At 54.8% G+C, this 22267-nt stretch overlaps 10 protein-coding genes across 10 annotated transcripts in view; 4 read left to right on the forward strand and 6 right to left on the reverse strand.

Moving 5' to 3' along the window:
- Nucleotides 1–654: 654 nt before the first annotated feature.
- GUITHDRAFT_143755 (hypothetical protein) lies at nucleotides 655–2356 on the reverse strand (the record flags this gene model as incomplete). Its single annotated transcript, XM_005826076.1, has 8 exons — nucleotides 655–702; nucleotides 894–959; nucleotides 1181–1243; nucleotides 1432–1464; nucleotides 1511–1555; nucleotides 1838–1924; nucleotides 2180–2218; nucleotides 2267–2356. The coding sequence occupies 8 exons, from the start codon at nucleotides 2354–2356 to the stop codon at nucleotides 655–657; spliced, it is 471 nt and encodes a 156-aa protein (XP_005826133.1).
- A 1485-nt stretch (nucleotides 2357–3841) lies between these two features.
- Nucleotides 3842–4940, forward strand: GUITHDRAFT_143756 (hypothetical protein; the record flags this gene model as incomplete). The annotated part of the gene is made up of 7 exons (XM_005826077.1): nucleotides 3842–3994; nucleotides 4098–4170; nucleotides 4254–4273; nucleotides 4324–4431; nucleotides 4532–4701; nucleotides 4745–4841; nucleotides 4896–4940. The coding sequence occupies 7 exons, from the start codon at nucleotides 3842–3844 to the stop codon at nucleotides 4938–4940; spliced, it is 666 nt and encodes a 221-aa protein (XP_005826134.1).
- A 327-nt stretch (nucleotides 4941–5267) lies between these two features.
- GUITHDRAFT_114812 (hypothetical protein) lies at nucleotides 5268–8026 on the reverse strand (the record flags this gene model as incomplete). The annotated part of the gene is made up of 16 exons (XM_005826078.1): nucleotides 5268–5389; nucleotides 5475–5511; nucleotides 5612–5665; nucleotides 5757–5823; nucleotides 5948–6039; nucleotides 6167–6238; nucleotides 6500–6544; nucleotides 6593–6651; nucleotides 6967–7048; nucleotides 7106–7172; nucleotides 7224–7297; nucleotides 7468–7503; nucleotides 7560–7604; nucleotides 7657–7680; nucleotides 7730–7801; nucleotides 7850–8026. The coding sequence occupies 16 exons, from the start codon at nucleotides 8024–8026 to the stop codon at nucleotides 5268–5270; spliced, it is 1125 nt and encodes a 374-aa protein (XP_005826135.1).
- A 1508-nt stretch (nucleotides 8027–9534) lies between these two features.
- Nucleotides 9535–11226, forward strand: GUITHDRAFT_143758 (hypothetical protein; the record flags this gene model as incomplete). The annotated part of the gene is made up of 4 exons (XM_005826079.1): nucleotides 9535–9702; nucleotides 9763–10521; nucleotides 10577–11080; nucleotides 11155–11226. 4 exons carry the CDS (start codon nucleotides 9535–9537, stop codon nucleotides 11224–11226), a joined length of 1503 nt encoding a protein of 500 aa, XP_005826136.1.
- A 35-nt stretch (nucleotides 11227–11261) lies between these two features.
- On the reverse strand, nucleotides 11262–12030 carry GUITHDRAFT_154522 (hypothetical protein). The gene is made up of 2 exons (XM_005826080.1): nucleotides 11536–12030; nucleotides 11262–11488 (listed from the first exon to the last, which is right to left on the reverse strand). Exons 1-2 carry the CDS (start codon nucleotides 11985–11987, stop codon nucleotides 11416–11418), a joined length of 525 nt encoding a protein of 174 aa, XP_005826137.1. The 5' UTR covers nucleotides 11988–12030; the 3' UTR covers nucleotides 11262–11415.
- Nucleotides 12031–12274: 244 nt separating this feature from the next.
- GUITHDRAFT_143759 (hypothetical protein) lies at nucleotides 12275–15106 on the forward strand (the record flags this gene model as incomplete). The annotated part of the gene is made up of 3 exons (XM_005826081.1): nucleotides 12275–13234; nucleotides 13283–13387; nucleotides 13445–15106. The coding sequence occupies 3 exons, from the start codon at nucleotides 12275–12277 to the stop codon at nucleotides 15104–15106; spliced, it is 2727 nt and encodes a 908-aa protein (XP_005826138.1).
- On the reverse strand, nucleotides 15105–16835 carry GUITHDRAFT_154523 (hypothetical protein). The gene is made up of 9 exons (XM_005826082.1): nucleotides 16790–16835; nucleotides 16454–16509; nucleotides 16313–16405; nucleotides 16232–16266; nucleotides 16018–16087; nucleotides 15773–15841; nucleotides 15676–15728; nucleotides 15603–15630; nucleotides 15105–15427 (listed from the first exon to the last, which is right to left on the reverse strand). Exons 3-9 carry the CDS (start codon nucleotides 16400–16402, stop codon nucleotides 15338–15340), a joined length of 435 nt encoding a protein of 144 aa, XP_005826139.1. The 5' UTR covers nucleotides 16403–16405; nucleotides 16454–16509; nucleotides 16790–16835; the 3' UTR covers nucleotides 15105–15337.
- Nucleotides 16836–17565: 730 nt separating this feature from the next.
- On the reverse strand, nucleotides 17566–18856 carry GUITHDRAFT_114817 (hypothetical protein; the record flags this gene model as incomplete). Its single annotated transcript, XM_005826083.1, has 9 exons — nucleotides 17566–17666; nucleotides 17720–17919; nucleotides 17968–18109; nucleotides 18159–18230; nucleotides 18288–18343; nucleotides 18394–18565; nucleotides 18620–18680; nucleotides 18749–18784; nucleotides 18851–18856. 9 exons carry the CDS (start codon nucleotides 18854–18856, stop codon nucleotides 17566–17568), a joined length of 846 nt encoding a protein of 281 aa, XP_005826140.1.
- Nucleotides 18857–19733: 877 nt separating this feature from the next.
- On the forward strand, nucleotides 19734–20696 carry GUITHDRAFT_114818 (hypothetical protein; the record flags this gene model as incomplete). Its single annotated transcript, XM_005826084.1, has 4 exons — nucleotides 19734–20178; nucleotides 20235–20292; nucleotides 20341–20398; nucleotides 20631–20696. 4 exons carry the CDS (start codon nucleotides 19734–19736, stop codon nucleotides 20694–20696), a joined length of 627 nt encoding a protein of 208 aa, XP_005826141.1.
- Nucleotides 20697–21735: 1039 nt separating this feature from the next.
- ERCC2 (ERCC2/XPD/Rad3 nucleotide excision repair) overlaps nucleotides 21736–22267 on the reverse strand; it is a gene marked incomplete at both ends in the record, with an annotated part of 5431 nt that continues 4899 nt past the window's right edge. The window contains 2 exons of the mRNA XM_005826085.1: nucleotides 21736–21833; nucleotides 21992–22085. Coding sequence (XP_005826142.1) covers nucleotides 21736–21833; nucleotides 21992–22085 — 192 coding nt within the window. The remainder of the gene's footprint in view (nucleotides 21834–21991; nucleotides 22086–22267) is intronic.

Consider the following 22267-nt stretch of genomic DNA (forward strand, 5'->3'; position numbering starts at 1 on the left):
TCCTTCCTCCTTCCTCCCTCCTCCTCCTCCTCCTCCTCCTTCCTACCTCCTTCCTCCCTCCTCCCTCCTCCTCATCCTTCCTCCTCCTTGACTCTCCTCCATCACCTGAGAGCTCCCGCAGTGTCAATGAGATTCTTCTCCCTTTCACGTCCTCTCTCCTGTACCGCGTTGTCAGCCTCCTCTCCTCCTCCTCCTCCTCCTCCTCCTCCCTCCTGCTCCCTCCTGCTCCCTCCTGCTCCCTCCTGCTCCCTCCTCTCCCCTCCTCTCCCCTCACCGGATCGAATGCATCCACCATCTCCTCGCCGGGCCCTGCATGACGAGCATCGACCTCCGAGGCAGCCGCACCCTCACCTCATGCTCCCCCCTGCCATGCGTGAGGAGAAAGGATGAAGAATCCCATCACCACTCAGTAGGTAAAGGCAATGAGGGAGAGGGAAGAAGAGGAGGAGAAAGAGGAGTGAAACGACGGCAGCACTGACGGCAGCAGCAACAGGAGGAAGAGGAGGAGGAGGAGGAGGAGGAGGAGGAGGAGGAGCAGCAGCAGCAGCAGCAGCACCTAATGAAGCTCATGTGGCAGTCGGAGAGCAGGCTGCAGATGACGATTCTCTCCCCCCACACCCTGACCGTCGTCAGCTCGTTTCCAACGACCCTCAGCTACCAGGAGTCATCGATGTGCGGCGCTATGCATGACCCTCGGAGCGGCTGCAGCTAAGTGGTGAGTAGAGTGCTGCAAAAAAGCAGAGGAGGAGGACGAGGACGAGGACGAGGAGGACAAGGAGGACAAGGAGGACAAGGACGACGACAAGGACAAGGACAAGGACAAGGACAAGGACAAGGAGGAGAAGGAGGACGAGGACGAGGAGGACGAGGAGGACGAGGCAAGGCGACGTCACCTCATACTCCAACAGCCCGAGCTCAACCGCTTCGAAGTCAGAAAGGAGCGAGGAGGAGGAAGAGCACTGCAGGAAATCATCAAGAGAGGAGAAAGGGAGGTCGCCGGGAAAGTGATCACAAGACTGAAAGGAAAGGAGGGAGGAGGGAGGAGGGCAGAAAGAAGAGGGAGGAGGCAAGGAGAGGAGCAAGAAGGTAGAGGGAGTGGGGGAGTGGGGAAGAGAGGGAGGGGGGAAAGGGAGAGAGGACAGGAAAGGGCACAAAGGACGGACGGAACAAGGTAGCAGACCAGCTGAAGAAACTCCTGGGACCAGGACGGGAAAATTGTACCCGAGGGGTCGATCTTTACTTCCTGTAAGTCAGAGGAGTGAAGAGAGAGGAGAGGAGAGGGTGAGAAGTGGAAAAAGGAGAGGAGAGAGGAGAGAGGACGTGGTGAGAAAGAAGAAGGGAGAGAAGAGAAGATGTTGGGAGAGGAAAGTCAGAATTTAAGGCAGCAGTAGTGCTGGCAGTTAACAAAGTGGGAAGGGAAATTTCCTTCACCTCCTTTTTAAAATTCACTTTGGGTCCGAACTCCTGCAAACAGATTCTCAAGGGAATTTCTCTTACAAGGCTCAACAACCTGCTTCCTCCTCCCCGACTGCGATAAGATCCACAGTCTATCATCCTGCATGGAAGATTCAGGTGTGCAAAACTGTATGTACTCCTCTCCCCTCCCCTCCGACTCTCCCTTCCTCCTCGCGCCTCCCCTCGCGCCCTGCTCCTCCCCCCCTCCTTTCCTGAATCCTGTCCTGTCCTATCCCCTCCCTTCCACTGTCTTCTCTGCTCTCCCCTCCTCTCCCCTCCTCTCCCCTCCTCTCCCCTCCTCTACCCACTCTTTTCCTCTCACTCTGCTCCATCCCCCTCTTCTTCCTTGATCTTCTCCCCTCCTCTCCCCTCCTCTGCTTACCCTGTCCATTTCCCTGACCCAGCACCCTTCCACCTCCTCTGTGATAAACTCTTCCACCACCGTTACTCCCTGAAAGCTGCATCCCATCTGCCACAAGACTTTCAAACGTCTCCCTCCTTTCCTCCAGCCCTCTCCTCGACGTCCACCCAGTTCGCTTCTTCAAGACCAAAGTCGTCACCATCCTCAGGAGAGCTCATTTTCATTCTCACCTACAACCACGCTCCTCCTGCTCTCCTTCACCCCCTCCAAACCTTCATCCGCGTCACCGTCACTATACGCATCTCCTCTGTCCATACAGAAAGTCCCCCGGCACGTCCCAGTCTCTTGCGTGTACCAGCTCACATGACCTAGCGTATGATTGTTCCGCCCGTTCAAAACTCTCTGCCCATCAGCACAGTGACGTGCTCGTCAACTCCAGCACAATCCCACCTGCCGTACGCACGAATGACCCGCCAGCTCCCACGGTAGAACGCACACGTTGCAGCCGTTGCAGAACTGCAACTGGCGGAAATTTTCCATCCCGCCGGCCCACTGGGACTTTGAATGAGGAGGACAAGCGTCTGCGGGTAGAAAAACCTTTTTGGTGATCGTCGAGATCTCGCTGGACCCTCCGTCCACCTGCTCTAGGTCAGCTCCTCCTGCTCCCCTTCTACTTCGCCCTCCTGTCACGTCTCCTTCTCCTTCTCCTCCTCCTCCTCCTGCTCCTTCTGCTCCTGCTCCTTCTCCTGCTCCTTCTCCTTCTCCTTCCATCTCCCCCACCCTCTCCCTTTCAATCCTCATCCTGCTCCGTTTTCTCCAATCCGCTCTCTGCTTCCTTTCTTTACCCGACCCCCCAACCCACCCCTTTCTCCCTCCCTCCCTCCTCCTGCTCCCCTCCTGATCTTCCTCTTGCTGCTTCTCCTCCTCTCACTTCTCTCCCTCTTGTCTTCCTCTCTCCATCTTCCTCACCTTTCTCCCCCAGTGGAGCTCACAGGACAAGCATGTTCGGAGTCCAGTGCACGCACAGACTTTAGTGAAGCCTCCTGCTCGCGCCGGCCTGACGCAGCCTTGCAAGAGATTGACTCAGCAGAAATGCGGGGGGAGGGGAGGAGGAGGCAGAGGACAGGATGGTAGAGAACAGCAGGAGGAGCAGACCATGTGCAAGTCCTCCCGTCGGGCTCTGCTTGCAGCCAGCCATGGAAAGCAGGCAATGGAGGACGAGAACTTGCAGGAGCATGCGGAAGGAAATAGCTCGGAGACTCATACGTCTTTGATCATGTTGACGTCACCGCTGATCAAGGACGTCATAACAACAGCGCCGGCCTCACATCTCCTCTCTTTCCATCCCATCCGAGTGCGTCAGATCTGCAATACGACCTTCTCCTCCTCCTCTCCGTCTGGTCTACTTCCAACCAGCTCTACTTGACCTCCTCCTCGCTCCTTCCCACCGCTCTGTCATGCCCTGCCCTGCAATGCCCTGCAATGCCATGCCATGATCTCCTCTGCTCTGCTCTCCTCTCCGTCGCTTCGCTCTTCTCGCCTCTCCTCCCTCCCTTCTCCGCCCCATCTGCCAGACTCTTCTTGCCTAGATCTGCAGTCTTATCTCAACTCAAGAAGAGGGTGGATACCCCCACCCCTTTAATAGTTGAAATCAATATTGTACTTGACTCTGATAACCCCTAATTAAAATACCCCCACCCCCCTGATTTGCTGATGATATGCGCCCCATGATGACTGGTTGCGAAAATGCGTATGACACAATTGGGGGGCGCGACGGCGAGGAGAAGCCATGGAGAGACAAGGAGGGATGGGGGAGGGGGGGAGAGGTCAGGAGGAGGAGCAGGAGGAGCAGGGAAGGCAACGGATGATATACAGCATGTGCAACAATGTTACATTCCCTACACTCACCACAGACAACAAAAACAAGTCATTTCACCGTCAACAACAACATCTCCGCACCCTCCCTCGTTCCTACTGCCACTGACGTCCGCACCCCTGCGCAGACAAGCAATGAACGTATCCTCCATGGAACCAGGGAGCAGGAGCGACCTGCTGCAGCGCATTTCCACATTCTTCCAATCCTTCTCCTCCTGTGCCGTCGAGCTTTCGAGCGTTAACAGGTCCACTTGCGCGCAAGCGTGCCGCGGTCAGCTGCGAGTATACGAAGACGGAGGAAAGGTGCATCACAAGTGTCTGTTGCTCATGCTGCTGCTTCCCTGCCCCTCCTTCGCTGCCCCTCCTTCGCTGCCCCTCCTTCGCTCCTCCTCATGCTTCGCCGCAGGTTTACGCTGTCAAGGAGAGCGATGACCTAAAGTGCACTCTCAAGGGGCAGAAGCCCCTGGCCCTCCTTCACCGTGAGTTTGCTCCATCCTCTGACGCACTTGCTCACACTAATCTCTCCTTTTCTCCTCCTCTCCCCTGCTTCTCCTCCTTTCAGGGCTCGACTCCTCCTCCAAGGTCGGTTGCTGCTGCTTGAAGCTGTGCATTGAGGATACGTTTTCATGCAGCACCTGGTCGAAATCTGCCATGCCCGCACCCTGCAGGAGGGAGAGAAGTCGAACAGAGCGTCGGGCCCAACGCTTGTGTACATGCCGGAGAATCAAGAACGGGCGCAGGTTCCCTCCCCTCCCCTCTCGTCCTCCGCCTCTCCTCCTGCCCACTAGGCTCCTGCCATGCTCTCTCCTTCCCGTTGCTGAACCCTCCTTGCCCCTGCAGGCAGCAGCGACGGCGCTGAGGCTCATCGGAGCATGGAAGGAGGGAGAGGAGGGTGTCCAGGGAGGGAGGAAGAACCAGTTCTTCACGCGATCCACATCCATACGCCGAACAGCAGCAACGACGGAGATGTCGGAGAACCATGGGCATATCATGCTGGGGGCGCTTCTCGGGTAGGAGGACAGCACTCAGTCCGTGATGCTGACGTGCAGCCAGGTATCCTGTCGAGGACCTGTTCGAGATGTACAAGTTTGTAGCGTGCAGCGAGTCGGACGAGCGACGCTGCAAGAGGTTTTTCCTTCGAGACTTCGTTGTGCGTCTTCCGTCGACCCGCTCCCTGCTGCTGCTCGCTGACTGGACCGTGCAGGAGGTGTCGAGGTTCCTCGTCGAGCAGCATCGCGTTCAACTCTGAACGTCAAAGTTCGGTTGACCTGCCCGTTATGTCAAGTAGGTGTGAGAGGACACACGGCTGAATAAGGTGTGCGAGAAGAGAGGAGAAGAAGTTTGAAAATGAATGAAGAGGAGCAAGAGGAGGTCATGGTGGTGGATGGATGCAGGCAGTGAGGAGCAGAAGGACGGGTCGAGAGGAGTTGAAGGAGGAGGGAAGCGAGAAGGGAGGGAGGGAGGGAGGGAGAAAGAGAGAGAGAGGGAAGGAAGGAGGGGGAGGTGAAGGAGGGAGAGAGGAAAAGAGGAAGGGGGAGAGGGAGGGTGAGGGAGGGAGAAAGGGAAGGGGTCGAACTCACTGTTGCTGGCACTCTTCCGGTAGCCAGTTCGCATACTCGGCCCTCCTAACGACAAACTCTGGGAGCCCGTGACACGTCGGGTTGTGGAAGAGCAACCCGAAGCGAACTTCTCCCTTCCCTGAATGGCGGGAGAGTGAGAGGAGAGGCGATGAGAGAAGCAGGGGGGAGAGGAGAGGAGCGGTGGGGAGAAACGGAGCAAGCACCATGGGCATAGAAGTAGTCAGTCCCATTGGCTATGGCCTGCGCTAACGGTAAGACGGAGGTGAAAAAACTGAATGAAGGGAGGCGGAATGATGATATGAAGGGAGAGAAGCTGGGGAAGAGGGGGGGTAGGGGTCACCTGCGTTATCGCTTCCTTGTCTAGCATGTCCTGCCGGTTAAATTCCTTTGCTTGCTGTGAGATAGCGAGAAAGACGAAGGAGCACGAGCACGAGCACGAGCACAAGCACAAGCACAAGCACAAGCACGAGCAGGCAGGGAGGCACCTGATGCGCGTAGGCCCTGATCTTCTCCATGATCCTCTCAGGGTCTGCAAAGAAGGACATGTGCCACCTGCTTCGCAGTTGAGAGGAGGAGGATAGAGGAAGGGAACAGGGGGAGGGGGGAAGAAGGGAGGGAAGGCGAGGGTGACGGGAGGCAGGGAGGCAGGGAGGAGGCAGGAGCAGAGCAGTGTCACCCGGCATCGTCGAGACGGAGGAAGGAGGGGCGCGTCCTGGACATGCGGAGGGTCTGAGGAGAGTTCCTTGTGATCCAGTCGTAGGTGGAGGCCTAAGGGGAAGGTGAGAGACAAGGGAAACGGACGGACAGCCGGCAGGGAAAAACGAGGGGAAGAGGACGAGGACGGGGACAAGGAAAGGGGGGGGACGGGGAAAGTTAAGGGGAGGAGGAGGAGCACCTGTGGATGGAACCACATGGCCTCAAACTGCCAAGTGAACTTGAAGTTGTAGAATCTCGTGAAAAAATGAATCTGCGGCAGAATGAGTCACCAAGAGAAGCAAACGTCCTCTTGTGCCGTCGCCATTCCCATCCCCCTTCCCATTCTCCTCCTTTCTTCTCCTCTTTTTCCCTTTCTTCTCCTCTCTTCTCCTCTTTTTCCCTCTCTTGTCCTCTCTTGTCCTCTCTCCTCCTCTCTGCTCCTCTCCCCTCTCCTCTCCCCTCTCCCCTCCCCTCTCCCCTCTCTCTCCTCTCCTCTCTCCTCTCTCCTCTCTCCTCCTCTTCAGCGCCTCACCGGCCCACTCTGGTCCCATCCCTCACACTCTTTGAGGATACGGATCTGCGATCACTGCCTCACTCGTCGGATAGTGCAAGAGGATGCGATCACAGCGTGCGGCGTGGGGATTTCATCAACGTCACTGACGATGACGAGGTCTTGTGGAGATGCTGATGCTGAGGAGAACCGAAAGAAGGAATATCAACCAGGACGCAGCACATTCCAATGGACAAGGAGGAGGGGAATCGGGAGGAGAGGGGGAAGGGAGGAGGAGGAAGAGGAGGAAGAGGGGGAGTAAGGAGCAGCAGATGGGAAGAGGAAGCGGGGGAGATATGACAGGTCGAAGTAGAATAGAGAGAATGAAGATTAGACACAATCAACTTTGTGATCGTGAGATCATCGGAGTATCGAACAAGAACAATCTTACACCATGACATGTATACATAGTGGAGCATTCAACACGTGTCAGGTGCTCCTGTTCTCACCGAGCCCTCTTGTGATCGCGTTCCTTTGAAAATGCTCCAACAACCACGAATCTTCACTATCTGGCAGGTCATTAACTACAACCTGACATAGAAAGCCACAACGTCAATGGTGCAGAAAACTGTTTGACACAAAAATCACATGGACTATCTGGGAAGAAAACTCATCGAAGATGTGTTTCTGTTCGTCAAAGAACAATCTCTTTGGCCTATTCTTGACATCTTCAGCGTGTCTTGATCATTGGAAGCGCAATCTTCACTTGTTCGAGTGAGTTCGTGTCGCTTCGACCAGAACAAACTTGTGCACAACGTCTCGCAGCGTATTGAGCCGAACCTACAGAAGGGGTGATCCCGAAAAACATCTCCTCCCTCCTCCCCCTCCCTCCTCCCTCCTCCCTCCTCCCTCCAGACTCCTCTCCATCTCATCCCTCCTCCTTATTCTCTCCTCCGTCCTCCCTCCGTTCTATCGCTTCCCTCCTCCGTCCTCCCCTTCCCTCCTACCACCTTGAGAATCTCGACCTCATTGAAGAACGTGAACGCCTGTACAAGTCATTCTCACCGTCAGCACGAAAAACCCGTTCATTGCCTCCTCTCACATCCCACACTCGGACCGCAGCATCCCGCTCTTCCAGCCCCAGCACCTGTCAAGCGGATCGGGACGATGGTGATTCACAGGAGCGCAAAATCCTCCACCTTACACGTGTCGTCCTCCGCCACCTGCATGCCAGTCAGTGCGGGAGGAGAGAAGTGCAGCCTCTGCGCTCACATGGTGCATTGGAAACCTTCCGTTCCAGTCAGAAGACTGTATCTCCTCTTCCGTCCCTTCCGTCAACAGCACCTGACTCCATCCTTACTGGCAGACTCCCTCCCTTTTGAGAGACCTCACCGTGTGACTGTCAAGGAGAACATCGACCCCGTAGAAGATGGGGGAGCTGCACTGCTGCCCCTGCGCTGCTGTCTTGCAGGCCTCTTCTGAGACGCCTCCTCCCACCAGGAGCAGGAGGAGAAAGAGAGGGAGGATACTCGGCGCTGACCATCGGCCAGTCATACCGCTCGCCATCATCTCATGACAGTGACTCTAAGTACAAGGGCAGGAAGATTGCTCTAACTCAACTTAGATAGCAGCCTATCAGGCATGTATCCTGTGTATGTTCATTTCAATGTAAGGAAAGAAAACACACAAACAAGTGAAATGTGGAACGGTTGAGAAACGAGTAGACGATCACAGATATCAACAAGTTGTTGAGTGTTTGATACATGTTGTGAACATACTGATGTTTACCTCTCCTTGACGTGTCACAAACACGTTCCAATGCTTCATTGTTGTTCAATCCGCCATTTTTCCGTCTTGAAGAAACTGCTAGTACTAGCTAGGCCGGGAGCTGCCGTGACCCCGGGCCTCCGTCCCGGAGTCGGCGCCGGGGCGGCCGGGGCAGCCTGCCGGGCCGGCGGGCCCTGATGATGCCAGTGGGAGGCTCACTGCCTTTTCTCGAAGTTCTCCGACGGCCGTCACTTGAACCTGTGCGACCGTGTCAGGGGCAAGCCTCACCGTACAGTCTATCTCTCATGTGCTCCTCAATCATCGAGTATGGTTTTGTGTGCATTAAAAGGCTCGGTCTTGAGCAAAAACTGTCTCGTTACAACTCAGAAGGTTGGTATGACTCAGACGGTGTCGGCAGTGCGTGACTCGCCTTCAGACTGAGAAGTTCGTCACAGCGGCTCAGGCCTGAGTCTCATTAGCCGGGCCCTTCGGCGGCCACAGCGGCTCGGACCGGCGTCGCTGGCCGGGCATCATGGCACAGTTGCCGGGCGCGGGGCCATTAGGGGTTAGGGGTTAGGGGTTAGGGTTTAGGGTCCGGGAGTTGCCACCGCAGGTCTCCGTGGCAGTCTTTTTTCAGGCTTCTCGCCGTGTGGCGCCGTTGCGACAGTGTCAGGGTGTCAAGCCTTCTCGACTCTCCGGGGCCGCGGCTCCCCGAGCCTGATTCAACTGATCAGTTTTGAACTTAACTTGAGTGCGACTTTGCCGGAGGCTGAGTAACCGTGAGACCGGGCCTGTGTGCCAGTCACTCCGACCCGGCCGCCCATGACGTCCGACGGTGCCAGACAGTGGGCCCGGTGGCCGGCCGGGCCGGCCGGCGGGGGCCCCGGGCCCGAGGGTCACGTTGGGAGGGGAGCGGTCGTGTCTTTGGCCCGCTCCCGTCACGTCGCAAAAGGGTCCTGTCACGCTGCAGTTAAACCCCAGTGACTCCTTTGACCACATCTTTACTACGGTCAAAAAGGTCACGTGGGGTGACACACTACGGTGGGCTATCTCACGTGATGGAGAATTTTGATCACGTGATGATCACGTGTTCCTCGACCTGCCCTCTTGGATTTCAGGTTGCACAACCTTATTACCCTACCCACCTTTGAACTGTACCCTACCCCTATATAAACCATGGAATATCCGTGCAGTGTACGGGTACAAAAGGGGGTTAAATAAAAAGTGTGTGGTAGGGTACTCAATTCTGTTCCCTGCCACTGTTCCTCCTCAGATAGCAGCGGAAAAGAGGCAAAAAATCGCGATCGCGAATGCTGGCGCTAGGGACATCGGAGGCAAGTCATCTGAAAGCAGAGCAGCTGCCCTTCCAGAATTCCCAGCGGAACAAGTTCCTGCTGTACACAATCGATCGCATCATGAAGCGAAACTCGAGCGGAGACGTGCGAGGGTTCAAGCGCAGGAAGCTTGCACATCGCAAGGTATCTGGTCTTGAGATCTTCCCTGATGTGAGATGTATCTTGCCTGCTGTTCCCGTGCAGCCAAAGTGTATAAAACGATCTCATGACGCACTCCTAATCGCCTGGAGAGGGTCACAGAAACATGTTCCAGGCACATGCTACCACATTGAAGTAAGGAGACATTTAGAAAGCACATGGCGAACAGCATCTGAGGCATACCCCGGGGAAAGAATCTGGATCTCTCACTTGCAGTCACATACGGTCTATCTGGTCAGGATACGGGCAAGATGCGGGCCGCACTACAGCAAGTGGAGTGATGAAGCAATGTTCGAAACACTCGCGCAGAATCATCTTCGAAGCATCGAGAACGTTGATGTGCACGCGACAAACAACTCGGTCAGTCTCTTCTGGAAGAATGAATGCAGAAGCATCACGAGCTATGATGTTCATGAGCTCAGACATGGAGCATGGACGACCGTGCTAGACGCTCAAGAACAATTCAAGATGCAAGCCGAGTTCCAGCGACGAGCACCAGGCGCTGTGGAGGAGGCGGTATGGTTTGTAAGAAGGAATCTGCTGCCGGGGAGAGAGTACGCATTTCGGATTATAGCAAAGGAGAAAGAGAATCATTACAGCAGCAAACCCATACACGTCAAGACGGAATCACCAGTGTTGAGCCCTCCCGGCCCCTGTGACAAGGAGCAGCATCCTACGTGCTCATGCGACAAGTTCTCACAGACCGATGCAGACTGTCATTGCAGTTCTACTGCCTCACCTTGTACGGACGTGAACTTCGAGATTCCAACTGTTTCACCCTGTTCACATGTCTCTGCCCCCATGGTAAGTTCCTTGGTGGAATCGTCGATCCCAGTCGGAACATCTGACGTATTTTTAGATGCCGTTGGCTCTTAACTGCTCAGAAGCGTCACCAGACAGCATCACCATCGAGTGGGATGGCCTCATGTGCCCTGCTACGACCGAGTACGTCGTACAGACCATGCAGCTCGGAAACTTCTGTCTCCATCCGAGTTGGGGTGAACATCGCAGTCAATCATCAACTTTGACGCTTGAAAGCCTTCGATCATCCACATTCTACCTTGTTAGAGTCGCTCCAGTCTGTGTGATATGCAACAACTTCATCAGTGAGGTATCATCTGAGCCTGTTGCGCTGCCGGCACTGACGCACAAGTTTGAACGACAGTGGAGCAAAGTTCTTGTTCTCCCCACGAAGCCGATGGATAATGCGAGAGTGGAGCTGCAAGGAAAACTTCAAAGAATCCTTGACTGCAAGAGAACATCCCAGATGATCATCAGCCGGCTGATGAAGAGCCACCTGACCTTAGACGAGGTGAAGAAGATGCCAAGGCGTGTCTTGGAACAACACTTGAGGGAGCTTCAGGTACGAAGTCGATGTTGAGATTGCCTCTGCCATGCACCACCATACTTGTAAACCCTGGTCTGAAGGCGCTACAGGTCAAAGAGGGGGGGATTTTCGCTGTAACGTATGCCCTACACGGGAAGACGCTTCCATGTCTCACAAACTGAAACCCGACAGTTACAAGTCATCTGAACCGTGTGTTCATAAGTGCCGGTGTAATGAATAAAAGAACATGATAGACACGTACGTAACCCTCTCGGAGCGGACACTCCTTCTCTTCTGTCTCTCAACTCGAAGTCGCATCGTCATGGACCCCAAGGAATGTGAATGAAGCGTGTTTGTGTTCCCCGATGTGCTCAGAATGGAAGGTTCTTGCCGGTCTTGATTGCCCATTGCAGCCACCCTAGTAATGGCGCGATCAGTAGCATCCTGGTAACACCCGTTAGCATCAGAGGACGAGAAGGAGTGACTGTTACAGCAGGAAGACGTTGATGTTCTCATCCTGTTGCAAAGGTTTCGGTTTGTTGAACGATTCTTCGATGCTCTTGAAGTTGATTTCAGCATCTTCGCTCGTGCTCTTTCCTTTGAGCTGCTCTTCTGTGATCACATACCCTCCTTTTTGGTCAAGGAAGTCCAGGATATCTTCAAAAAATCTGCCAATCGATCGCCCCCTTGCCAGCAAGAAGAAGACAGCAGTCAGTCCAGGCACAAAGAACCACGGGAAGTCAAGCGCCAGGTCGACCAGTGAAGCCCCTCCTCCTTCCTCCGACAACATTGAGAGCGAACAGCTTGCTCTCGTGGGACGGGTTGCAGAGGTCGATCCGGCAGGACTCGTAGTAAGCGGATGGGGACGAAGCTGCTGCTGAGGGGAGGAGACGATCATGGAGGTGTGAGTACGCAGGAGGAGAGTGGGGGGAGCAAATGCCATGCCTGCCAGCCCCGGCCCTGCATACCTTCGGGGGCTGCTGAGCATCGGGGGACTTATTACATATTTTATAAGGAAAATACCATTTTAGACAGTTAGAAAAGACACTAAATATAGTACTCAATGCTTGAGTCAATAAATATTGTTCGTATGAAAGTAAAACTTGATTTTTATTTTGTGGTACTGGAACTCACCAAGGAAGGGTGGTTGAGCAAAACTAAAACTCCGAGCTATACAAAAACCAGCGACTCTTCGCAATGGCGCCGCTCGGTGGAGCGGTAGGGAGGAGGATGGCGGTGCTGGCGGGAACATCCAGCGTCCTCCTCCTATGCCTCCTCGTCTACACATCTTCCCCATCCTCTTCCCCCTCCTCCTCCTTGCTTCAAGGAAGCCTCCCCGGCTCAAGTGGATGGCTGCAGAGCCAGTGGGCGAACGGAGGTTGGCAAAGATGGCAGCACCCGGAAGATGCGGAAGGAGCTGGGAGAATGATCTACCAGCGAGCGATGGGCAATCTTGATTCTCCATCGCAGCAGCCTTTCATCAAGAACTTCTCTCCAGAGGACCATGTCAAGGTGAAAGCGAACCAATGGCTCATCCGACCTGGTGACAGGGAGGCTTTTGCAAAGGAGGCGAAGGAGGTGCTGGGGGTCTACGATCCAGATGTCAAAGGAAAGATCATCTCCTGGGATGACTTGTCGAGGTTTCCATCCGCTCCTGGGTACATGCCGGAGAGTGCCGAGGGGCGAGAGAGGATCCAAGAGTTCCAGGCCGATCCCAAGGTGGCGGAGGAACTCGAGCGGTACAAGAACATGTTTGGGGAGGAGGCATCGCGAGCTCGGCAGTTGCCGGCCCCGGTCGATCAGACGGGAGGATACTCTCCTGCTGTTGACAAGATCATCCACGATTACTTCGAGCGAATGAGGAAGCAGCGAGAGGTGAAGAGAGGAGCCGAGGCCGTGGAGGACGGGATCGGCGAGGTAGATGCCCTGAGTGGTGGTCTTGAGGATGCAACTGATCCAGAGATCTTGCAGGACGGTGAGCCGTACATCAAGATCAAGTTCAACAGGAAGATCAGAGACCTTCCCGCTGCTGAGACGCAATCTTCCGACGACGCTGAACCCTCCAACGACGACACTGCTGTGGACTCTTTCTCAGAGGCAGAAGACACGAGGGAAGCTCGGATCGAGAGAGTTGCACGAGAGGAGGAGAGAATGAAGGAGGCAAGGGCAGCTGAAAGGCGCCGGAGAGAGGTTCACGAGGCTTGTCACGTTTGCCGTTGATTTAACTCCTTGCGGCAGAGTCAAGAGATCATTCAAGGCGCCATCGCCCCTATCCAGGACGAGATGCAGGAAGTGAAGCGGATGATGGAGGAACAGCAGAAGAACATCGACAACCTCTCCAAGGTGAGAAACATCGACGGCTCAACAATGTGAGTTGACAATTCTTCTTCTTCCTCCCAGGACGTCCATGAACGCAGCGATGAAGCTCCTCGAGTGGACCCTTCCAGCTCCAGCAGCATGATCATGTCCAACACCGGGATCTCCTTCTCCATCCCTGGAAAGATCAAGATGGATCGCCTTGAGCTGCCAGGAGGGCGATATGACTTCGCCATCGGCGGACCCGCAGTGAGCAAGTCAGCCGAGGAAGAGGACAAGGCACCCGTGGTGTCGTCGAACCCTGTTCCTGATAGTGATGAGAGGGCTCAAGTGAAGCAGGATGACGCTGGCGTGTTGAACTCCAGAGAAGATCTCGATGCTGGCATCGACCAGGATGCTGTCAGGAACGCTGCAAGGGACCTTGCGAACAGCCGGATCCAGAGTTTCGACAAATCGAAGCAGGAGGCAACCGAAGACGATGTCTTGGACACGGTGAGCATGATGGACAACGCCATCGACAGGGAAGCTGTAAAGGCTGCGGCGGACGAGCTCCGAGATCAAGTTATTCAGGATCATCAACCCACTGCCAAGGCGGAGGACGATGTCCTAGACTCTACGACAGGCATGGACAATGGAGTAGACGTGAAGGCTGTGCGGAAAGCGGCTGAACAGCTGCAGTCCAGGAAGATCGGCATGACCAGCAACAGCGACGACGACGTGCTGGACTCGATGAGTATGATGGACAACGCGATCGACCGTAAGGCCGTTCAGAACGCGGCGAAGGCTCTGCAGGATCGTGTGATCAGCTCTGCCTCCCCTCCAGCTGACGATGTTCTGGACTCCGTCACGGGTATGGACAACGGGGTGGACGGAAAGGCTGTCCGGCAAGCGGCAGATGAGCTGCAGGCAAGGCTGGCAGGAGGGAAGGTGGTCCAGGCCAAGACAGCTGGTTCAACGAGGAAGGACGCGAAGCTCAAGGGCAAGGGAGCAAGGACGCAGATGCTGAGCGAGGAGATGCTGCTTCCCATCAACATGAGAGGAGGATACGCCGGGAAATACCTGGACCCTGTGGGAGGAACGGCTCACAGGAAGGAGCTGAGGACTCGTGCTAGCCTCGAGGAGACTGAGGCCGACAGGAACCACACGGAGCATCTGAACGGTCTCATGGACCAGCAGGAGGAGCAGCCTGCCCACGAGTACCAGCCTTCCGTAGTTGGGGGCCTTGGAGGTGCAGGGAGCACGCAGGAGGCGTGGTACGCCTCTTGGTGGAAAAACCCCAACTCCGAGGACCTGGTCAACAGCGTCGACGAGGACCTTGGGCTGACTGAAGACCAGGGGAAGCAGAAGCTGGTGGAGAACGGGCTGAACGTGGATGGATGGGAGCCTGGCAGGTCGCAGGAGCAGGTGAGAGAGGACGAGCTGCATCACCATGAAGTACCAGCCGGGTTTTGGTCAGCCGACATGCAGGAGAATCAGGACTACGACGAGGACAACGAGGACGACAAGCAGGCAGGGGAGGGAGAGGAGGAGGGAGTTGGCGAAGGACATCAGGGAGCGGAGCATGCGGAGGGAGAGGAGTCGCAAGATGAGGAGCAGCAGGAGGAGAAAGAGGAAGAACCTCTCTGGAAAGACCCGATGCCCAAGAGTGTCCTCTGTCAGGGAAGGAATGCAACTTGGTGCCAAGAATCCGAAGCTGGAGGGCAAGGTGGGGAAGAGCAGGGGCAGGAACAAGAGCAGGGGCAATAGATGGATGAATCTGTATACAAAACTCGAAAACTATCATTTGAAACTTGTCTGCACTCCATTTCAGATCATAAGGTCTGCGCGCATTTTCCTCTCCTATTTCTATGCCCAATCTCCTCCTCCTCCCACCCAAATTATCCCTCAATTCAACTTTCCTCCCCTGCCTCTTTCCCTGTTTGCTCTCTTCACTATCCAGTCGCCTTCAACTCCGTCAGTAGATTTCGTCGCCTGCGCTCATGCTCTATCGAGCGACAGGTTCATGAATTTCCTCTTTGAGAAGCAGACCCAAAACTTGTTCGGCCTTCCTCCATGAGCAAAGACAACCTGCAAGCTCACCGCCTCAGCTTCGTCCTCCTTCCACTTCCTCCTCCTCACTGTGTGCCTCCTCCCCAAACATCCTCCTCTCCTCCTCCCCGCATCCCCCCCTCCCTCTTCCTTTACCCCACCCGCCGTTTCCTCATCCTTCTCCCATCCTTCTCCCGACTTTGTTCCTCCTCACCTCTGTCAGTCTCTTCCCTGTCTCCTCCCTGCACCCTCGTCAGCCTTGACATGTGCAAGTCGCCCATCAGGACCTGAGCTGCTTGAAGTACGCCTTGAACATCTCCGCCTCATCGTTGGTGTTTGCCTGTATCAGAGTCACACACGCGCTGCGCTCCTCTCATCCCCTTCCTTGGTGAAGAATCCGTTGAAAGGAAACCCGCTCTGTCCGGGAAGAGGGAAGCTCTCCCATGCGTATGCCTTCGGCACCCGTCAGTCTCTCTTGGTGCATCAGGGATCAATGCTGTCTGCACGAGAGGAGAGGAAGAAGAAAGGTGATCAAGACTGCAGATGGAGGTTGTAGAGAGGGACTTGATGGAGCAGTGGGAAGAGAGGGATGAAGAGAAGGGGGGGGAGAGGAGGAGCTGATCAAGAACCTGCAAGACTTTCTCCGCGTCCTTCTGAGATTCGCATCTCTCGATCCTTGCGAGGCAGGAAGATATGTACCTGCGAAAGCTGCTTCAGCCTCTCCTCCTCCTCCTCCTCCTCCTCCTCTGCATCATCATCTGTAGCAGACTCCTTTCCTCCTGGCAACTCCTCTCCGCCCTCCGAACAACCACCAACACGTCCATCCCCTCCTCCTCAGCTCACAAGGTGAGGTAGACCAGGATACGATCCGCTCCACCCTGCCATCACATTCAGTTGCTGGAAGCCATGGAGCCTCTTCGCAACCTGAATCTCATAGTTGCGAAAGAAGACGTTTGCCCGGTAATATGTGATGGCCTCGTCTACTATGTCCATCGCATCTTCGGTCAAGTCCATTACCTTACGATACTTCTGTCAGCACAAGTTCGAGCATCAGGCTGATCTTACGATCGTCTTGTTCACGGGGCCCTTGCAAGTTGTTCGGAAGGGCAGCAAACTTGCTCCTGGTGAAAATGACCATCAAAGATGTCTTGTTTTGACTCGCTGAGAGACTGAATATATACACGGGGGGAGAGAGGGGGGGGAGAGGGGGGAGGGAGGGAGGGAGGGAGGGAGGGAGAGAGGGAGGGAGGGAGAGAGGGAGAGAGACAGAGACAGAGACAGAGTGAGATGGAGAGACAGAGGTAGAAAGAAAGGAAAAGGGAATAGAGTTTATAGAGGTGTGAAAGTGGTGGGAGGAGAGGGGAGTAGGAAGAGGAAAGGGAGGGAGAGTGGTGTATTCACCGCAAGAGCTTCCGACTTTCACATCATTGTAAGCAGAATGTTTTGCCTGAGCAAGAAGCATCAACGAGTCTTGCATGCGTTTCCAACCCTTCAAGTCTCCTCCCTCACTTCCATCTTTCCCCTCCTCTTCTTTCTCCCTCTCCTCCCATGATCCCTCGCTATCACCATGGCTGATGTGTCGGCAGCCGTTATCGTGAATAACGGATATAACGTCAAGAATAACGGTTGTGTTCAGTCGCCGTTTGACCGTCCGATCGGATCCGATCACCCGGTGACCCGGTGGCGGGCCGGGCCCGCGGGCCGGTAACCGGTCTGACTCCCGGCCCCGCCGCCGATTCCGACCGGCGTGCAATAGTTCACTCAGTAGTCCAATCAATGCAATGCGGACGCATTTTACTGTCAAAATCTGAATCCTACAGCCTCTATTAAGCCAGCAGCATGCACCGATTTCAGACACACGCACCTGTTGTTGTAAAAGTCTGCAATCACAAGGTTGTCAACTGCATCAACCTTGCAATCCGTCGGTCTGAAGAACTTGAAGAGGAATTCAATTGAGAACTGACTCCTCCTCCTCCTCCTCCTCCTCCTCCTCCTCCTCCTCCTCCACCACCACCACCACCACCACCACCACCTGATCAGACTGTCACTCCTCCTGATTCTGCTCTCACTGATCCTTTCTCCTCGTCCTCGTCCTCTTCTTCATCCTCTTACTGATCCTCCCTCCTCTTCCTCGTCTTACTGACCTGACCTTCCCCTCTGCCAGCAGAGCCTGCACATCAAGAGTCAACTAATCTCGCGCAACTTTCAAACTCGTGTCTGCCTATCTTCTTGACGAAATGCCCCTGTTTGGTGAAGACCTTGATGTCATGCGCACCTTCTACGAAACAACTTTGAGTCAGCCATTCTTCCCTGATTCTTGACGCGGTATACCATCACATATGTAGAGGAGACCGTCGTTGCCCAGTGTGATTGACAGTGGGCAAACAAGCTTGTTTTCTCCGACATGCGCGCCTTCGTATTCGCTAGCTTCGAAGAACATCTCAGAATGTCTTCTACATTCACTGATGGCTAGCACACTTGATCCGTCGAACTCGTTGATCAGCTCTCCGTCGACATCGAAGACAAAGACGCTGACACATCAATCAGTCCAACCTTTTTTCTTACAAGGCAAATGCTACCTGCTAAGTCCTGCATCGGCCACATAGACGAATCCGATCTCGTCAACACAAACAGCACAGGGGTTGCACATCTCTTGTGGCGACTGGATGTCCCTGACAAACCTCCCACCTCGATCCATCACCACCACACGCTTGTTCCCGGCTGAGAACAGGAGGGTCTCAACGCTCCTGTGAGCAGCAGCAGGTCTTACCGTCTGCAACATAAATGAACCCACCGTCCGCCAAGTCGATCCCTTTCGGGAAGGACAGCATTGGCCTTCCATCTTCATGCCAAACGTTCGATGTCAGTCACGATGAGCTATGAATCATCAGGCTGGAACCTTCACTGACGCCAAGTTCCCGAACGAGACTGCCGTCGCTCCTGAGCAGCAATATCCTGGAGCATGTAGCCTTCAGCACAACTTTCACGCCATGGGAGGTCGCAACCTGTGGTTGAAGCCATCGACAACGTATATGTTCTCCTCGTCATCAAGAACCAGCCCCTGTATGCACTTGACAGTCGACGGGGACTGGTCCTTCAGAGAGTCTTTCAGGCGTATCTTCGAGATTAGAGTCCCGTCTTGTCCTCGATACACTCTGATGGTCTCAGATGATGCATCTACTGAGGAATTAGCCTATGTGCTCACCTACACCCCCAGCAGCACCCCATCACCTGATGAGAAGATGTTTCCCAGCTTGTCCAGAGCGACGTGGCAGGGGGTCTGGAATCTTCCCTGCAAACCATGGAGAGGCTCTCAGAACAGCGCGAGTCACACAACAACGGGTCTCAAGGCAACGTCACCGCATAGCTCGTGGCAACGAGGAAAATCTCGTCTACCTGTATTCACGTCAACGTTTACGTCAGCTCCTGCGGCTCGAAATGACCGCCTGCAACTCTGAGCACCTTCATCTTCCGCACGACCCCAGGACGCATCCTCCTCCCCATCATCAGTGCCGCTTGCAGTGTGGTGACCGTCGACTCAAATCTTTCATTGCCCGCTTGCAGGCCTTGACGTGCTAGTCATTGTTTCTTCCGAGTTCGTTAGAGACGCCGTTTCAACGGTTACAATGGAAATGAGGGGGATGATTTTCAAATGCGAGGGGACGAGGGTTCATTTTCCGCCAGAGAAGGGACAAGGGAGATGACGAAATCAAGCGGAGCGAGAGGAGGGGAGGGGAGGAGGAAGGGGAGGGGGGAGGAGAGGAGACGAGGAAGGGAGGGGAGGGGAGGGAGGATAGGATAGGACAGGAGAGCAGCCAAGAGAATGGTATGGTAGGGAGGGGAAGGGAAAGGAAAGGAGGTAAGGACAGGAATGGGGAGGGGAGGGGAGGGGGGGGGGGGGCAGGGGGCAGGGGAAGGGAAAGGAAGGCAAAGAAGAGAAGATGAAGGGAGGATGTAAAGAGGAGAAGATGGAGTAGACCAGAGGGAAGGCAGAAGGAAACAAGGAGACTACAAATCACACAGTCAGTCAGGGAGATGAAGCAACGAGCAAGAACTATTAAGGAAAGGGTAGCAGAAGGGTAAAGTAAAGAGTGAGCATGATAATTCCGTGTCTTTTGCAAGCCTTCTTTGAGCTTCTTCATCGATATTATCAGTCTGCTAATTGGTTTCCAGGTATCCCCTATGCTTGCTTGGACATTATCTCCCCCGTGAAAGTTGTTCGCAATGATAAGCGGAGAGTCGTCTTGCTGAGAACAGAGTCTTTCGTGAACAAGGGACAGAAGCAGGGAGGAGGAGGAGGAGGCAGAAGAAGAGGAGTGATCGTACATTGTTGTTCTGGAGACGGATGGTTCTTCAGGGAGTAGCAGCGTTCGGGCACATCGCTCCCCCCGTTGTCGTGTACGCTAAACAACCGGAGCAGCACCGAGGAAGCAGAGCCCTCATGTGCTTCCCTACCGAGTACACCGAGTACGTGTTCTGCGTCAACGCCGCGGGCCACAAGTGGGACGTCGCCAAGCGCTTCCGGGACTTCGTCAACTTCGAGAGGAGGCTCATCGCCACGTTCTCGGAGGCAGACCTGGAGGGGCGGGAGCCGCTGCCGGAGAAGAACTTCTTCCTGTCCAACAGCCCCTCGTTCGTGGAGCACAGGAGGTGGCGGCTCGAGATGTACATCAACAGCCTCGCGCATTGCCCTGTGGTTGCGCACAGCGACGCGTTCAAGGAGTTTCTGGAGTACGACGAGGAGAAGATCGTCAGCTCTGCGGGAGACGATGCGTTTGCTGGGCTGACAGGTTGGGGATGATGAGGGAGGGAGGGAGGAAGAGCCCGAGGTGACTTGGGGTGACAGCCTACGACCGGGAGCAGGAGAGGATCAAGATGGAACGGCTGGCGGCCCTGGCCAAGATGTGAAGAAGTTTGTGAAGCATGTCTGAGAGCCTGACGAGATGCCTCAGGCCGTTGAGATCTTCTGTGCAAGCTGAGAACTCGACCTCCTCCGTCTCCACTCCTCATGTGAGCCTCTTGCTCCTCCTCCTCATCCTGCTCCTCCTCCACTTCCTCCCCATTCCCCTCCTTTTCGCTCCTACTCATTCCTTCTCGCTCGTTCCTTTTCGTTCCTCGTCCTCGTCCTCGTCCTCGTCCTCGTGCCTCCTTCTCGTCCTCGTCCTCGTCCTCGTGCCTCCTCCTCGTTCTTCCTCCGTCGCCGCCTCTACTCCTGGTAGCTGACGTGGGAGCTTGCATGCAGGGCTTCTCTACCAGCGATCAGTGGGCGTGGGCAGGAGACGCTCTCTCACTAGAACGACAGGAGTGAAACGGGAGGCTGATGATGGAGGAATCAGAATTCACTTGAAACCTTCAGCAGAAAGTTTCAATTTTTCAAGTCGGATTCTGGAAGCTAATGAAGATAACGCTCAAAATTCACGTCGTCTTGGCCTTCTTCTTGGCTCTGTCTTCCTCCAGCGCTTTCCTGATCATCCGAGAATGAGCAGACGGACAAGAAACAAGAGAGCGAGGAGGGAGAGGAAGGAAGAGACAGCGAGGTAGAGAGCGGGGAGGGAGAGGGAGGAAGAGACAGCGAGGTAGAGAGCGGGGAGGGAGAGGGAGGAAGAGACAGCGAGGTAGAGAGCGGGGAGGGAGAGGAAGGAAGAGACAGCGAGGTAGAGAGCGGGGAGGGAGAGGGAGGAAGAGACAGCGAGGTAGAGAGGGGGAGAGGTATGGAGGGAGGGAGAGAAAGGGAGAGAGAGAGAAAGGGAAGGAGGGAGGGAGAGAGGGAAGGGGGAGAGGTGAGATGCAAAGGGCAAAGGGAATCGAGTGGGAGGGAGGGAAGAGAGCGATGTGGGGGACGGGGCAAGCAGACAAGAGAAAGAGAGGAGGAGATGAAATGGGGTAGAGGAGGGAGACGCGAGCAGGGGGGATGGCTTGAGTGAGAAAGGCAGGAGGAGGAGTCGGCGTTTTTGGCGTAGGGAAGGGGGCGCGGGAAGGGAGGAGAAGGAGGGGAAGGGAGGAGGAGGAGGGGAAGGGAGGAGGAGGAGAGTGTGGTACTTTGGATCGACAGGACAAGGGGTCACTCCATCGCCCTGAGAGAATTTCAGCAAATCAGCGAATTCGGTAGGAGCGACAGGACAACCTGAATGTCTTCGAGGGAGAGCAGGACAGTGCCGACCTGAGATGTTCAGTGTCAGTGACAGACTTAGTGAGAGGATGTAGTTTCAAGATGTAGTTTCAAGATGTAGTTTCAAGATGTAGTTTCAAGATGTAGTTTCAAGAAGTAGTTTCAAGATGCAGTTTCAGGACGTAGTTTCAAGATGTAGTTTCAAGATTCAAGATGTCAAAATCGAGATTTGGTGGTGTCAAGATGTAAGATGCAAAGAGCAGGATTTCTCGCGCACCTGACTCTCAATGCTCTGTGGGACTGCCATCTTGGCCAGAAACTCCTTGGCTGCGTTGACTGCCATGAGAAACGATGTGAGCAAAGGGATACAACGAAGACGAGATTGAGATCATGACGAAGACATCCAAAAGATATTGAGATCATCATTAAGACAAAAACGAGATTGAAATCATACACAGAGCTCTCAAGAGACAAGTGCAAGGTTTCAAACAGACCAGCCATGTCGGTAGAAAGGTTGACATGAGTGTCATGAGTGTACTGTCTAATCCATGATGGTAACTTGGACTTCTTGTCGTTGCGCGCGTATCTCTGCAGGAAAACGATCAAGAAGAGGAGGACAACAGTGACGGTGGGAAAGGAGAGGAGGGAGAAGAAGAGGGAAGGGGTAGGTGAAGGAGATGGGAGGGAGAGGGAAGGAGAGGAGGGGGGAAGGGACGGGGGAAAGGAAGAAGGGGGGGACAGGGGAAGGAAGGGGGGAAAGAGGGAGAACA

Source organism: Guillardia theta (assembly GCF_000315625.1).
Source record: "Guillardia theta CCMP2712 unplaced genomic scaffold GUITHscaffold_78, whole genome shotgun sequence".
Lineage (NCBI taxonomy): Eukaryota > Cryptophyceae > Pyrenomonadales > Geminigeraceae > Guillardia > Guillardia theta.